This window comes from Gymnoscopelus braueri (assembly GCF_963280865.1).
Source record: "Gymnoscopelus braueri genome assembly, chromosome: 1".
In the NCBI taxonomy this organism is placed as follows: Eukaryota; Metazoa; Chordata; class Actinopteri; order Myctophiformes; family Myctophidae; genus Gymnoscopelus; species Gymnoscopelus braueri.
This window is the reverse complement of record NC_137603.1, coordinates 17,329,573-17,345,316: the sequence shown is the minus strand read 5'-3', so window position 1 is coordinate 17,345,316 and position 15,744 is coordinate 17,329,573. Positions and strand designations below refer to the sequence as shown.

Genomic DNA, 15,744 nt, shown 5'->3' with positions numbered 1-15,744 from the left:
ATAAAATGAGTAAAAATACTTGACGATTGAAAAACGATTGAAAAGTAATCACATTGAGTAAAAATATTTTGTATTTATTCTGTTGCTGCTCCAGATGCAGTGTTGTACTATTACTGTACCGTATTTGAGTAAAAGTACAAGTAATCAAAGGGAGTTAACGTTTATAGTGAGCTGCAAACACACTTAAAATGTCTTAGAAAATTTGTTTCTAGTAATATATCTATTACTGTCAATGGTGAGTGGTTGCCTGACAACCAAAGGCCCAATCACAGGGCATCCGTTCAGGCTATGGATTCTCTGGACTTTACCATTCACAAGACAAGAGCCCTCGGTAACGCCCCCTTATTAAACAATATATCAAAGTGCACCGGACTTGGATGTGAAAGTTCATCAAGGCATGCCTACTTCAATGTTTGGAAATACCTAAAGGATTTGATCTCGTCCTGGACACGTAGGGCGAGTTGTAAACGTTTCCTTTCTCATAATCGTCAGCTCAGCTGTGAGGGAAATATGTCCGGGAAAGCTCAGACCACCGACTTCAGCAGAACGAGAGTCATTTACGCCACTTATTTGATCGCCACCTTGGACGTGACATGGATGTTTCTGCAGATGTCTGTGACTCCTGTAAGTGACCCGCAGCCAAACATGTAGCTCCGACGGAACCTCTCCCTCCGCTGTATAGCTCCGAGATGAGGTTCCTCGTTTCCCGGTGCCGTTTGAGCAGGACATTGTCGCACATTATCCCGTTTACATGTTTCTTACCCCTTTCTGCACATCGTATCCAAAAAGTAAAGCTTTTCCGCCATTAACTCAGATGTTTTAAGTTCTAGCGCACCATAAAAGCTATCCAACGAGTTGAAGAAAGTATTTAACTCGCTCCTGTCCTCAGCCGGTTACATGTTTTTAAGACATTGCGCAAGAGTTGCGCCCGTAGAGATAACATTACTGATTCCCCTACTGGTCAAATGTTGAATTGCATCTTCTAACGCAAAATATTATGGAACCGGCTGAGGACAGAGGCGAATTAAATACATTTTTCAACTCGTTGGATAGATTTTATTGCCAGCTAGAACTTAAAACATCTGTGAGCGTTTCAGAAAACCTTTACTTTTTGGATACGATGTGCAGAAAGGGGTAAGAAACATGTAAAGTGGAAAATGTGCGACAATGTCCTGCTCAAACGGCACCGGGAAATATAGGACCTCATCTCGGAGCTACATAGCGGAGGGAGAGGTTCTAAATGGGGCTACCAAACATGTAGAATAACTCCTTCTAATTGGGCTGCTGCTGCTGGGCGAAACGGTGTATTTTCCCCCCCAACGTTATAACAAAAATGTAAAGGTTCCTAGACTTTCTACAGTAGGAGGAGAAGTAGTAGTGTTAAAGACGGGGTGTTAAACATGTTTAGCTTCATTGTGTATATCAGGGTTTTTCTTTATTGCCCCGTTTGGAACCTCACAGAGAGGCACATTTTTTTGACAGCTGTGCCCAATTCAAAACGGCGCGTTCCCGACCCGACCATCAACTATCTGTTATTTGGAACGAGTCGACTTCCTTTACATTTTTGATCATCATAGCAGGTTAAAATAAAACAAAATATAGAGCTATTCGCTTTAATAATATTCTCCCACCTTTCAACATGGATGTGCACTACACAATTAAATTGTCTACAATTTAAACCTCTGACTGGACCAGATGTTCAAGCTCAGATACATGGTACACACAAACAAACGTGTTTCCAAACGGTTTAGCCTGGGGTGTACCGTGCCCCCAATCTTGGAACCCATTGGCAAAACAAATCTGTTTTGAGAGATTCACCGTGCCGTGACACGTCCAAGTGAGCCATAATTGGGATTTTGTGACAACCACAAAAGTATTGCAATACGTGACGTGTATATGCTACTACTACTATACAACAAGTTATGAATTATAATTTTTAGGGTTTACTATGTCACAAGGTTACTTTGTGCAGACTCATTTTCCAATACAGAGGCAAGGCACTTTCAAGCTGATGTCCCTATTTTTGTAAATAATTATAATATATACAGTATATGTAATATAACCATTATTCATGTCGCCACTACCCAGGTCCCAGGTGGCCCGAAGAAGATACACAAAGTTATTACAGTTACAGTATATTAAACGAATAGGCCCCTAAATTCAACAAGGCAATATTAAAATTGCACATCATACACCACACATTAATTAGCCTACTCTTCATTGACCATTGCCTGAGTGCCCTGAGTGTGACATCTTAATCCTTGACTCCTTCACTTGTTTTACAGGTATTTACCTGACTTGTCCAAAGGTTAAACTAGACACACAGTAATAACTATGATATAATGTGAACATTGTGAGAGACTGGAGTTGTGTTGACAGTGGAATACTGTATTGTGAACTAGTGGGCAGGGAACTAAAACAAATTGGGCTCTGAGGAAAACTGGGCACTAAACAGGTGACACGGGAGAAGACTGGGCACTAAAACGAGGTGGGCACTGGAGATAACTGGGCATTCAAATCTAATCTATGCTTGCACCTTATGGTTCACTAACAATGGCTCTAAAATCTAAAGTACAGATCATCTCTCAAAACAAACTTTTAGGGGTGCTGATGGCCTAGTGGTCAAGGTGAAGGTGCATTCCACATGGCTCTAATGGAGTCTGACAGCGGGCCGCAGGTTCGATTCTCGAGCCTGACGGCCTTTGCTACTTGTCATTCCTGTCACTCTATACTTCGCTACCCAAATAAAGGCAGAAAAGTAGTAAGACTACCACTAGGCCTCACCTTCTTTGGTAGGAATGACCTAGTATCCATTAAAGATCTCGACTACCTACCCAAACTCAAAACTAAACTAAAAGTCTGGGCATAGTTAAACTCCTTGAACTCCTTGGTAGTAGCATCCTCTGCCCTCTGCCGCCTCCCTTCCTTCCTTTAAATATACCTGTTGATGCTACTGAGTTTTCTACCAATATTGTATTGAATTGTATTGTATTGTATGGTATGTACTGTAGTACAGTATATGTATTACTGCTGAATTGAGTTGTACAATGGACCACAATGGAAACAAGCCCCCTGGGGCTTTTTGTGTTATCCTTTTAGCATAACCTTTGACTGTACTACATATACCTGTAAATAAAGTATTCAATAATCAATCTAATCTAATCTAATCTTTTGGGATATATTACTCACATTTGTATTATTATTATTTTTAACACGAAATTCTAAGCTCACAGTGAACCTACAAATGTATTATTTTGTATAATTGATTGAGTATCATTTTGATTAAATGTTGCACCCCTTTATATTAACTAGATGAACTCTAATATTGCCCAGGTATCCCCACAAATAGTGCCCAGTTGTCCCCAAATAGTGCCCAGTTGTCTCCCAAAATAGTGCCCAGCTTAAACGCTCGCACACACACACACACACACACACACACACACACACACACACACACACACACACACACACACACACACACACACACACACACACACACACACACACAAAACACGACAAGTCATGTCAAGTGCCCAGTTTTCTGCATACTTGTTGAATTTACCAATACGCATAGTGTTATGATCCCTGTGCTACTTAGGTCATCAGCTACTGTATGTATGCAAAAGTCAAGGTAAAGGAACAGGATGATACAGTTTAATTTAGCTGTGGACAGAGCACATACAGTGGGTAGGAAATTAATAAAAGTTTGGGATTTTTACCAGATCACGTGGGTGGACAGGCAGTGGAAGAGAGGCACAGGATGTGGTTGTGTAATAATGTTTCCGTACTAGGCTACCAGTCAGAATGCCACAGTAAGTGACTGATGGATAGTTATACTGAAAGCAGGGTTGTTGCAAGTATAAAAAATGACAGCTAACCCTTTAAAGCCTGTTCACCTCGTTAACAAATTCCTCTCTTTTTTTAACAGTATTTGGCCAAGCGACTTGGCTTTGATACTTTGTGGTTTGGTTATTTGCAAACCTTGGTTGGTGTAATTCAACTGCTTGGGGGTCCAATTTTTGGAAGGTGAGTAAAGTTTGGTTGTTATTGTTACTTTGATGACCCTTACCCTAACCCTGTATATATTATGTCTGCAATCTGCATTTTTATTTTGTGTTTTACAGATTTGCGGACATCTTTGGGGCACGGGCAGCATTGTCGTTGACCTATGTCGCAAACACTGTGTTTTTCGCGTTACTAGCAATAGCAGATAGTCCTACTATGCTATTCATCCAAAAACTTCCTGCAATCTTCATGCATGGTTTACCTGGTAAGTGTCATTTAACGAACTATCTATAAATGCATGGTATCTGTGTGTTTGTACATGTCTGACTTGTCTGCGTCCCTTTTATGCCCATATTTGGAGATCTCTGTATCTGCCTGTCTGCTGGATGCTACAGTACAGGTCACATTGTAAAGACAATAGTAACCATGCCAAGGTTATTTACATTTTATTATTTTATTTTTTGCTTCAGCCAGCGTGGCGGAGAAGCACCATATTCACATTTTGATCATGATCATGATGATGATGGTGATTCTCTGTGATATTTAAAAAAATTGTTTATAAGTGATCCGATATTTAATGGAAACATGGTTACTGTTTCTCTACCAACATAAAGTTTGATTGTAATTGTTGTTGGATACATTCCATGTATAATAGCCTACATACTCTCTCCCTGTTCCAGGTGCTCAGATGATAGTGGCAGACCTCACAGAGCCTGCAAACCGGGCAAATGCGTTGGCCAAAGTTGGTCTGTGTTTTGGCATTGGTATGATCACTGGCTCCACATTAGGTGGTACTCTCACCACACATTATGGGTGAGTATTGGACAAATTAAATATTTTGGTCGGGGTTTGTGTATTTTTGCTCATTATTATTCCATTGCTAAATTACTGAATGACTTTATTTAAAAGTCATTGAGCTGTTAATGTCATGCTGTTGAACCTGCACATTTGTAAGCATAACATGACTGTGGTAAATGCTTTCACCTTGTAGGCCATTAACGGAGCTCTTAACTGGAGCAAATTACAACAAATATAAAAGTAAAACCAGTGGTGGAAAGTAACTAAGTACATTTACTTAAGTACTGTACTTAAGTACAATTTTGAGGTACTTTTACTTTACTTGAGTATTTCCAATTTCCAATACTTTTACTTCTACTCCACTACATCTCAGAGGCAAATATTGTACTTTTACTCCACTACATTTACTTGAAAACTTTAGTTACTATTTACTTTTCAGATATAAATTATGATATAATGAAACATACATTAACCACTTTAAACCTATTTTATACCTAGGCTATTTGAAAATAGACGATCTACAAGCTCACAACGCGCCGCATCGCGGCCCCTTGTGAGCTTGTAGATCTGCTATTTTCAAATATTTAGTACTTTTACTTTTGGTACTTTAAGTACAATTTGATGCAATACTTGTGTACTTTTACTCAAGTAAATCTTTTATTCTGAACTTTTACTTGTAACAGAGTATTTTTATATTGCAGTATTGGTACTTTTACTTAAGTAAAGAATTTGAGTACTTTTTCCACCACTGAGTAAAACTAGAAAATGTGCCCAGTAGATCACAGACCTATGTCAATGTGGCAGCTTATCTACTGTATATGGTGTTGCAGTTGCTGGCACTATATCTCCTTTTGGCCAATATTACTTCGCCAATTAAAGGCATCGTTACATTCTTTCCAGAAAGATTAAAATCCTTTTAGTTAGTCTTCACCTTTACGCTCCCTCTAGTTTGTGTGACAAAATGGACCTGCCCTTTTTTATATGACTGATCTTTTTTTCCCACCTTCTCTTTTGTCTTTGTAATTTTGATTGAACTTTCCCAGGGAGAAGTTTGCTGCAAGTGTTGCTGCTGTTGGGAGTCTCGTCAATTTAGCGCTGGTTCTACATTTTATTCCAAAAAGCACTAAATCACAAGCTCAACAGAACAGCACAGAGAGTAAGGCACAGTTTTGGCTGCTACAGCACACAACGGCCATGGGTTTCAGGAATAACAAATGTATTGTGTCTTATTCTTTACTGTGAGTTATTATATGCTTACTATAGTAACCCAAAACTCTTAAAGGTTTCATGACGTTCAGTTTTACCACACATTAAAAGTCTTTGTCATGGTCCTTCAAACGTGTATAAAAAGTTTTAACAAAAAAATCCACTCCATTGATCCATGGCAGGTGTTTTTCTCTCACATTTCTAAAGCCTTTTCAACTGCAATGAAAAAATAAATCTTTGCCTGCGGGTGTCGCTGTTGAGGGATTTTGCCTGTCAATCATCGCCTCTGCTCCGCCCCCCCCCCCCCCCCCCCAAAGGAAAGGATAGGGGAGGGGAGGGGCGAGGAGGAGAGTGGGCGGGATTAATGGGCTGTGACTTCACTGCCGAAGGGCCAAGCTCAGATTACTTTTTAGCCTAATTATTCAGAAAACCCCAGACCACAGAAAATCCACTGAATGTTCAAAGTTCAGATTTTTTGGGTGTAATTGAGATCATAAAACCCCCCAAAAAACATAAAAAATAAAAAAAGTGAAAATGAATGTCATAGAACCTGTAAGGGGATTGGATTGGACTGCTCACTGTCCTTTAGAAAAAGCACATAATCTCTAGGTTTAGTAGTGAGAGAGTGACAATTGCTAAATTGTATTTTGTTGTCCAATAGATGGATTTGTGACAAAAATTGACCCCATGGATTCTTAGCAAGCTCCACATTTCTTGGTAAAAAACAACAACAAAAACCTACAATTGATAAACTTATGCCTCTTGTGTTCTTGACAGCTAAATCCACTGCAGGAGAAAAAAAGTCAGTATTCGATCTGGGTGAAATCACGAGACTAATGAAGTATCCTGGTGTGGCTAGAACATTCACTGTGAAGACAATCTCAGGCCTTCCATCAGGTGAGTTTTACAGGAGAACATTCTTTACTGTAAATTATATTTAAATAATAATATCTAACTAACGCTTGAAAATGTTCAGGTTGCCAAACACAATAGTGAATAATTATGTTTTTTTGCAAGTGCACACTGCACAGTAAAATACTGAGTGTTAGTCTGGGATACGAAAATGCACCTGTAAAGGTAGATCTTTACACTCACACACACCTGGACTGGCGATTCTGAGGCGATTCTTAAAACGATTCTTAAAAATGTTTTCTAAATCCTAACAGTTTTTTGAAGAAAAAAATTATGGAAAAAAAAATCTAGATTTTTCTAAAATAGCAGATCTACAAGCTCATAGCGCGGCACTCGGTGCCGCGCTAGGAGCTTGTATATCTGCTATTTTTTAATAGCCAAAGAAATTAAAGTGACACAGAAATAAAGTGACACAGATGCGTTCCAGGTCTTAATGGGTTAATGTGGGTTTCTTATGAATGAATATAGCACACTATTAATTGATAGAATAGAATACAACTGTAGTTCCAGGTTTCCAGAAGGTGGCAAACACGTTTCCTGTTCCGTTTCCTGTTGCCCATAGCTTTGTTTGATCGGCTCTGCAGCAGATTTGAACTGGAAGCACATGAGAAGGTGTCATACTGTTTGTGTTTCCGGTTCAAATCTGATGAAGAGCAAAATCAAATGAAGCTGTGGGAAAATGAAACGATTATGCCACCCTCTGGAAACCACAGTTATTTACGGAGCCTTGAATGTGTTACATTCTGGTCAGGTTGCTGCTATTGTGCCTGCTGGCTCACTGGAAAGGCTCTGCTACACTAAATGGAACAGAGCCTTAAATAGTATCCCTGGTAACACCTGTGAAGGAAGTACGGTAACATACAGTACTGTACAGTCCAATTACATGCCAATATGGCTGACCCGGTTTGGCCTGAATTGAAGACAGCCTTAATTATTATGTAACACCTGTACAGAATGTAACATGGCCCTACTATTTATGTCAATATGGCTGCCGTGAAAAAGGTCTATTGTACCCAAGCCCCCAGAACCCTGTGGTTGCATTGAAGCGCAATGGACATGCTGGCCATTCATAGGTACTGCAGCTAAAAACGACTGGGGCCACTGTACATGTACAACGAGCGAAAACGGTTTCGACCAATGGGCTCGACTCACGAGCTTGCGCACAAGTTTGCGCACGGGGCTGCGCACCGAGGTGATGCAAAACGCATCACCGAGGTGACGCAGCAGAACGCGTCACAGAAGCCCCAAATAGGCCTCGCCCGTCACATTTCCCAACCCGGGAGAAGGGGTGATTTCGGCCCATGCGCTGTGTGAGCAACTCAATGCAAGTGGATGGGAGGGGATATCCGGTGCCCTCTCTATTATTTTTAACTCTATGATTGTACCGCTTGTGCATTTTGGTACAGTCAGTAATTCTTAGAACTTTACTACAGTGATGTCACACCTAGTACGTGCGAAGAGGTGAAGGGAACCGATGTCCGATGAGTGTGTCTGTTGACGGTGCCTTTTTGTGGCTCAGGAGCTTGAAAAACGAATATTTGTACATCCTGTCTTAATTTTTCATCCATACACTAGTACGATACTTATTCATAGTTTTTCTCTAGTACAGAAACATATATCACTGTAGATGATCCGTCTAACGAAAATCAATGTGTTGTAATGGCAGACTCGGCCATGCCCCCAAATACCTGTATGTGTGTCTCAAAGCATAGAGGGCAAAGAACTACTGCAACAATTCCTGATATACCTGAAAAAGAAAAAAAATAACAAACATACTCTCGGTATCTCTCTTTTTAGGAATCTTTCAAGTCATGTTCTCCATAATTGCAATAAACGTCTTTGAACTGGAATCACAACAGAATGGATATTTGCTGGCCTACTTTGGCATATTACAAATGGTAAGTGGAACAATATTTTTTTTAAATGTTCAGTCAGCAAATCTTGGACAAATACCCACACACCCCTCAGGGGTACAAGTAACAGCGTCTTCGCCATAATTTGGTGGCTACCGATAGTAGAAGAGATTGCACAGATTTTTTTTGGCATCCCAAAATTATTGTATATAATTTATTTAGATATTTTTTATCTTGCTACTCTCTTTTGTTATTCTTACATTTTCTTAGTTTCTACAATGTTGAGGATGTTACTTATCTAAGGAGATGTAACAAATACAAATGAGCATTGATTAGAGGTTTAGAGGTAAATTATACAGTACATTCTGATAATTCTGTAGAGAGAGATAGATAGAGATAAAGAATGATGAAGTGAAGGAAAGTGGTTGTGTGTTCAGTTCATTCAGGGAGGAGTGGTTGGTCGTCTTACAAGCAGATACTCTGAGTGGTCACTGCTGCTGTTCTCCATCGGCCTCTCATCTGCAGTGGGACTGGCACAGGTGCGTAGATATCTCTATACACACACACACACACACACACACACACACACACACACACACACACACACACACACACACACACACACACACACACACACACACACACACACACACACACACACACACACACACACACACACACACAAAGCACAATCATGTTATGTCCTCTGTTTTGAAAGGTACTCTATTATTATTATTATTTGTTATTATTTAGTACTACTACTAGACACACATACACATTTTGATACGCTGTTGTATGTAATCTGTTAATCTAAGATTTTGCAGAGGTTAACGACAGAAGTCAGAGTGGTATACAGTATGGTTATAGTGGTTGTATAATCCTAAATGTATTGCTTTTCATCTCTCCCTCCTGGCAGGCTTTTATGCAAAATGTCTTCCAGTTCTGCTTCATAGCCATACCGATGATGTTGTCTCTCATTATGTTCAACGTGGTCACTGACAGCATGCTCACCAAGAGTGTTCCTCCTTCTGATACTGGTAAGATACAAGTTCAAAACCACTGTACCCGGTTGCTGCACCCTTTATAGAAGCCAAGCAACCTTTCTCTTCACTCACTGTGCTATTGGATAGAAAAGGTTTCATTACCCAGATGAGGGGTCACATTGATAAGCTATTATTGAAACAAGAAGCATCCATAAATTCCACACTCTGGCATGTTGACACCTAAAGGTCCTTACACACCGGGAGTGTGACGAATAAACTATCCAAAAAGGCGTCGGTGAATATTTGATTGGCCAAGAAACGGTCCTTGGAACAAAACAAAGCTGTGTAAGAAAGGAAATGACATCACATTCTTTGTCCGCCAATTCCAGCTGGCGGATTCGACACACTGGAAGGCAAACTGGAGCCAGACATTTGATGGAATGCTTTGAAGTCCAAGAGAGCCGGTTGGACAAGCTTATGAATAAACACTAACTATGAAAGATTGCAAGATTTGCAATCTTTGTACAATTTTCGGTTCAGGAAAATAAAAGAAGACATCATACTGTACGTTGTTTTCTGATTCCTCGTTGTGTACACTATATAATTGTATTGGTGTCTAAAGAGCACAGAGTAAGCTTCTGACTGGGCAGAGTATGGGCTCTCATCACTAGACTGTGAATTAATGACAATGTCAATCAATTCTAATGTTTTGACAGCCCATACTGCCCAATCAAAAACGTACTCTGTACTATTTAGATACCTCAATAGAATAATATAGTCTGTACATCTAAAAACAAGAGATCAGAACATAATGTGCGATCCATCTTGGGTCGCCATCATTAAGAAATATTGTTTATTCATAAGCTCGTCCATCCGACGTCAATACATTCCATCGAACTTCCGGATCCAGTTTGCCTGCCAGTGCAGCTATGACGCATGCTATGGTGTAGAATGTGTCCTTTCTGTATTTTCATAGCCTTGCAACAACAGATGAAGCTCACACAAACCTTACCCTTTTAATGACATCAGCAGCCATTTTATACGGCTTAGTAGCCAGGCTGCACAGGTGTGCCACATCTCCTCTGACCACAGGCGCCTGGTTTAGAGTGCGAAGGGGTGCGCACCCCCCCCCCCCCACACACACACACACACACATTTTTCGCATTATGATTAGTTATATATTTTTTCCAGAGTTTCCAGGTTTTTTTAAAAAAGGTTTTGGGCATGTGAAAGTTACAGGAGTTCTTAGTGTATGGTGTGTGTGATATGAAATGTGAGCTTACCATAATCTCATTCAGGTGTGTGTGTCTGTGTCCATCTGATACTCGTTAATGTTACATATATCATGGCAATTATGTTTCTGCACTGTCAAATAGCCTGACGGGGGTAAAGCCGCACTTCCCACTGGCTTCGCACTGGCTATTATGCTTCAATTCTGCCCCCCCCACCCAAAACTTTTAAGTAAAACTAGGCGCCCATGCCTCTGACGACTCTGTGTTCCACTGCAACCTGGAACACTGGCCAAAACAGACAAACACAAATGATAACCCAAGGGTTGTCACAACTCCAACGTATTAATCTTTATTCATTTATTTTAGCCTTCACATCCTCTTAGCACAAAAGAGTTGTGATCACTCAATATATGATAAATCATCACAGCACCATTAGATGAACCAACGTACAGTACAGCTCAAAATGGTTACAAGCCAGAACCATAGCAAGGGCCTCTTTTTCACTTGAAGACTTTTCGGAGAAGTAGAACACTGGGTGCTCTACTACTCCATCAGCACCGTTCGGAAACACAATGGCTTAAATTGCTGATTAAAGTTAGGTGCCGCAAGCACAGGAGCAGTAGTCAGCCAGGCTTTCATCTGCTGAAAAGCATCTTGGCAATATAGACAACACAATCTGAATTTTTGGATTGCCATGGTGCTGCAATGGCAGAAAAGGTTTAGCAAAACCCCTGTTATAGCCAACCATCGCCACTCCACAATGCCCGCACACTCAGCATCGGGCAGGTGAGCTAAGTGAGAATCAAGCTTAGTTATTTCAGAGTACCCTCCCTGGCTTTAGATGGAGCAAGATCCTACTCCCTCCACACAGTGCCCAGTGCCACCACACAGGCAGAGACACACTTAACAAACTATGGAGTCTAGAGGTCTGGCCAAACGGAACAAAAGAAAAATGAAGATCTGGGCCAACCACACAGTCTGACCCACATAGTAAAAGGATATATGTATACTTTATGTATGTAACCCATGTATATTGGGTAATATGGTATCATTAACAGTGTCAAATCAGAGTGCTAATCTTTACCTTTTGAGAACCATTGTTTAAATACAAACACCCGTGTGTCCAAGCTGGCAAAGCTGATGAAAAATGATTGAGGTGGACATTCTGCCTGTTGGCATTGTTGGGGGAAAATTTTAAATATTTGGAATTTTGCAATTTGTAGTTAATTACAGGGCTTTGTCATGTGTTCTTGTGATGAGAATGAATGCAGCTCTGTAAGGTTATTGTATGATACTGTGGGCTGTGATATAAACAACATGTCTCTGTTTGCTTCTGGAGAGAACCTACAAGGATCTATTCATAAAGATAGACTGGATTCATTTAGCTGTCAATGCCCATTGCCAGCTGAATTTCCAATTGCATTAGGGGTATCTTGAGGAGGAAGAGGTTTTATGAACCCTAGCGTCCCTCTTCGGGACAATCATTCAGTGAGAGTAGCAGATTTACGCAACACAACACATTGTAAGCTTGTAGATCAGCTATTTTCGGCGGTGCGACCGATCGACTTCAAACTCGGCATGCGTCGCGGCCCAAACTCTAGATGATTCCTCTAGTTATAGAAACTTGCATTGATCCAAGTGTGCAGAGCCACAGATTCGACCTCTATGCCCATACATGGTCATGAGACCGACCGACTTCAAACTCTGCACGCGCATCGGCAAAGACTCGAGGGAGTGTGGTGCCCCGCCGCCGAGGCGTTCAGATACACAGTTGTCCAGAACGGCCGATCCGACCGATATGTCCCTATATGGGCATATATGGATATCCAGTTGTCCAGAACTGCCGATTCAACCAATATGCACATATATGGGCATGCCAATATACAGGGTATGGGCATATACAGTACTAATGACATCAGGTGGTGCGACCTCTAGATGTGAGCGACCTCGCATCATGATCCAAGTGTGCAGAACCTCCTTCCCTTATGACATAGACAATTCAGAAATTACCATTTGTGACAATATATATATATATGAAATGATTTGTGTAATTAATTGTCGAAACTGGTTTCTCCCTGCACACAGGAACGATGTTGGGATTGTGCGCCTCTGAGCAGTCTCTGCTTCGCACTGTTGGACCAACGATCGGTGGCTTCCTGTTTGAAAACTATGGGTTTGCCTCCTTTGGGTTCATCCAGTTTGTTCTAAACACAACAGTGTTCTCGTACCTCTTTCTACGTGGATTCAAAGAGGAACACAAGGAATGAAACAAACAGGTAGGGTTGCAAAAAAAAAAAAAAAAGAATTCCGAGGCCTCAATATCCTTTCCTTGGCCTTCCATAGCGTCAGACACAGATTCCTCATTAATCGAGTTGGACTAGAATGACATTAGTTGACTCATTTTACATTAAACTACAAAAATATTCCCTGAAACTACCCCCCTAGGCCGCCATATCCTATGATGATTGTGAAGGTGAGGCTCATGTCTCATCTTCACAATCAGCATCTTCACCATGCACACTTGTTGAGGATGGCTCGGTGTCAGACTCAAAGACTCTCAAGTTTGCCCGAATGGCCAACAATTTTTTAACTCTATCATTGGTCAGCCTGATGCATGCCTTGGTTTGAGTGTCCCAAACAGGGACCAGAACATCAATTTGTTCAAAAAATGTTTTGGTATGCAACAGTAGACACTACGCTGCTATATATATCTCACTTTGCAATGCGGTAGCTTGCCAGTGGCAAGGGTTTAATGTGTAGTACCTCTGCTTTGTCACCAGATGGGGTAAACATCTTAACATTCCGTATAGTATGTGAAGTGAAACATACTATTTAGTATGCACTCAATAGTATACTGAAAATAGCATATTGATTAGATTTATATTTGTGTGAATCATAATTTATCTAAATTGTGTACATTCCCAAAATCCGAGAGTTTTAATTAATTACCTTCCCGCAATTTTCCTAGAAGGGAATTCCCAGGAATATTTCTGTGAGTTTTTTCTGTGAATTGTCAGATGCTTTGCAACCCTACCTACACTAAGGTCCAAATGCACACACAGCATTCATCCCTATTTTAATTGTCTCCGCCAGGCCGAAGGCATGGTGGAGAGTATGTTTTACCCTCTGTCCGTCCGTGTGTGTGTCCGTCCGTCTGTGAACACCTAACATTGGTCAAGCTTCACATGACATCACAATATGTAATATAAATAGGTAAGACAGGATTAATCAGGAACAGTACTTTCTTTTACCACCTCGCCTGGTGTTTAGTCTTATTCTGTTCTTTTTATTATTTAGTTTTCCATTGGAAACTGTATTTTCTAAAGACAAACAAATTTCACAGTTCTACCGCTTCTTCCACAGCCATTGTTTCAATTTCTGCGCTCTTTCGCCGATGATATATTATTTTTTCACTTTTGCCTTCCGCTTGGTGTCAATCTGAGCGAAGCTGCATATCCTTTCTAACTACTGTATGTGTTGTACAAATGCCATAAATCCTCAATTATCCATGTAAAAATAATTGCAGGATTTGTATGTCTTACTATACTTTCATTATAATATTGAGCATTTTGTTAAACCCTAGGAAAGGGTTAAGTCCAGTGAAAGAAGAGTCATGTCACATGCCTGTCACGTCAGTCAGTCAGTAATTTTGTTGTCAGTCTAGAAACGCAATCACAGGAAAATGTCACCTTCTTGACCAGACTAAAATGAGGCTTTTTGGTGCTCTTCTGACTCAGATAGAGTTCAACATAAGAGATTACATGTTGTGAAAAGGTGGAATTGAATTGCGTGATATGAATTCTGCGAAGACCCACTAGAGGGCAGCAAATGTTTGTTTGCCGTGTGATACTTGTGCCTTTATGTTTAACTGTTTGGTGTTTGTAAAGTGGGTTTCAGGCTGCAAACTGTGGGCTGTAGTGAATGATACAGCAGAAGGTTATTGCAGCTGCCTGTTAATATGCCTTATCTTTTTACCTGCTTGTAAGATTTAATTCGTATCAAGCTGGGCAGGTAGCCTGTATACATTCCACTCTGAGTTGGTGGTAAATGCTACTGTAACTTCAATGTGTCGTCACGTAAATTAGAGTAAATGCTACTCTAATTTTTTTAATAGGACAGTGGATGAGAAAGGGTAAAGACAATGTATTGGTTATATATTTTATTATATGTCTGCAAATTTGTCAAACAGACTGCAATTTTTGTCATCCTTCATTTTATGTGCACAATTTCCTGCTACCTCAGTTGCCATTGGAATTATTTCACAGAATCTGCAGCAGGTGTTTCTTTGTTTTCCAAAAGTAGTTTGTTGTTGAATTATTGCATCTTTGACAATCCCAGATAATCATCCTTGTTCTAACAGTAGGAGGTCTATTGTTTTACAGCTTTACTCTGCTGGAAGTGGCTGTACTCGCAACAGATGTCACTGGTGTGATTTTTATGGGGCTAGATTTTGCAAAATAAATGATGCAACCTTACAATCATAGCAAAAGCAATTGCAACAGATTGTATCCTAGGCCAGTACATTGAATAAAAGTGGATTAAAAACAAAAAAGGGTAATCTGTTTTCTGTTAACTAAGAATAAATGATCTGTGAAACATTACAGAAACAACTAATGAAAGAATATTTAGAAGACTGAGGTGAGCAGATATTTACATAATGGCATAATGACGAGTTAATGCTGGGACAATGTTTATAAGGCCTTGGATGTGATAACTGTACACCTTGCATTGTTGAGGGGCCACACGTTATAGTCC

General features: G+C 40.3%; 2 protein-coding genes across 3 annotated transcripts in view; both read left to right on the top strand.

Annotated features, from left to right (window-relative positions):
• The window catches only part of LOC308091305 (C-myc promoter-binding protein-like), a 296,959-nt gene that overhangs the window by 116,584 nt on the left and 164,631 nt on the right, over positions 1-15,744 (top strand). The gene's annotated exons all lie outside the window — the stretch shown is intronic.
• Positions 362-14,174, top strand: slc67a1 (solute carrier family 67 member 1). The gene is made up of 10 exons (XM_080426168.1): positions 362-624; positions 3,929-4,026; positions 4,125-4,270; positions 4,686-4,818; positions 5,847-5,959; positions 6,787-6,906; positions 8,719-8,819; positions 9,212-9,313; positions 9,691-9,811; positions 13,075-14,174. Exons 1-10 carry the CDS (start codon positions 511-513, stop codon positions 13,254-13,256), a joined length of 1,230 nt encoding a protein of 409 aa, XP_080282294.1. The 5' UTR covers positions 362-510; the 3' UTR covers positions 13,257-14,174.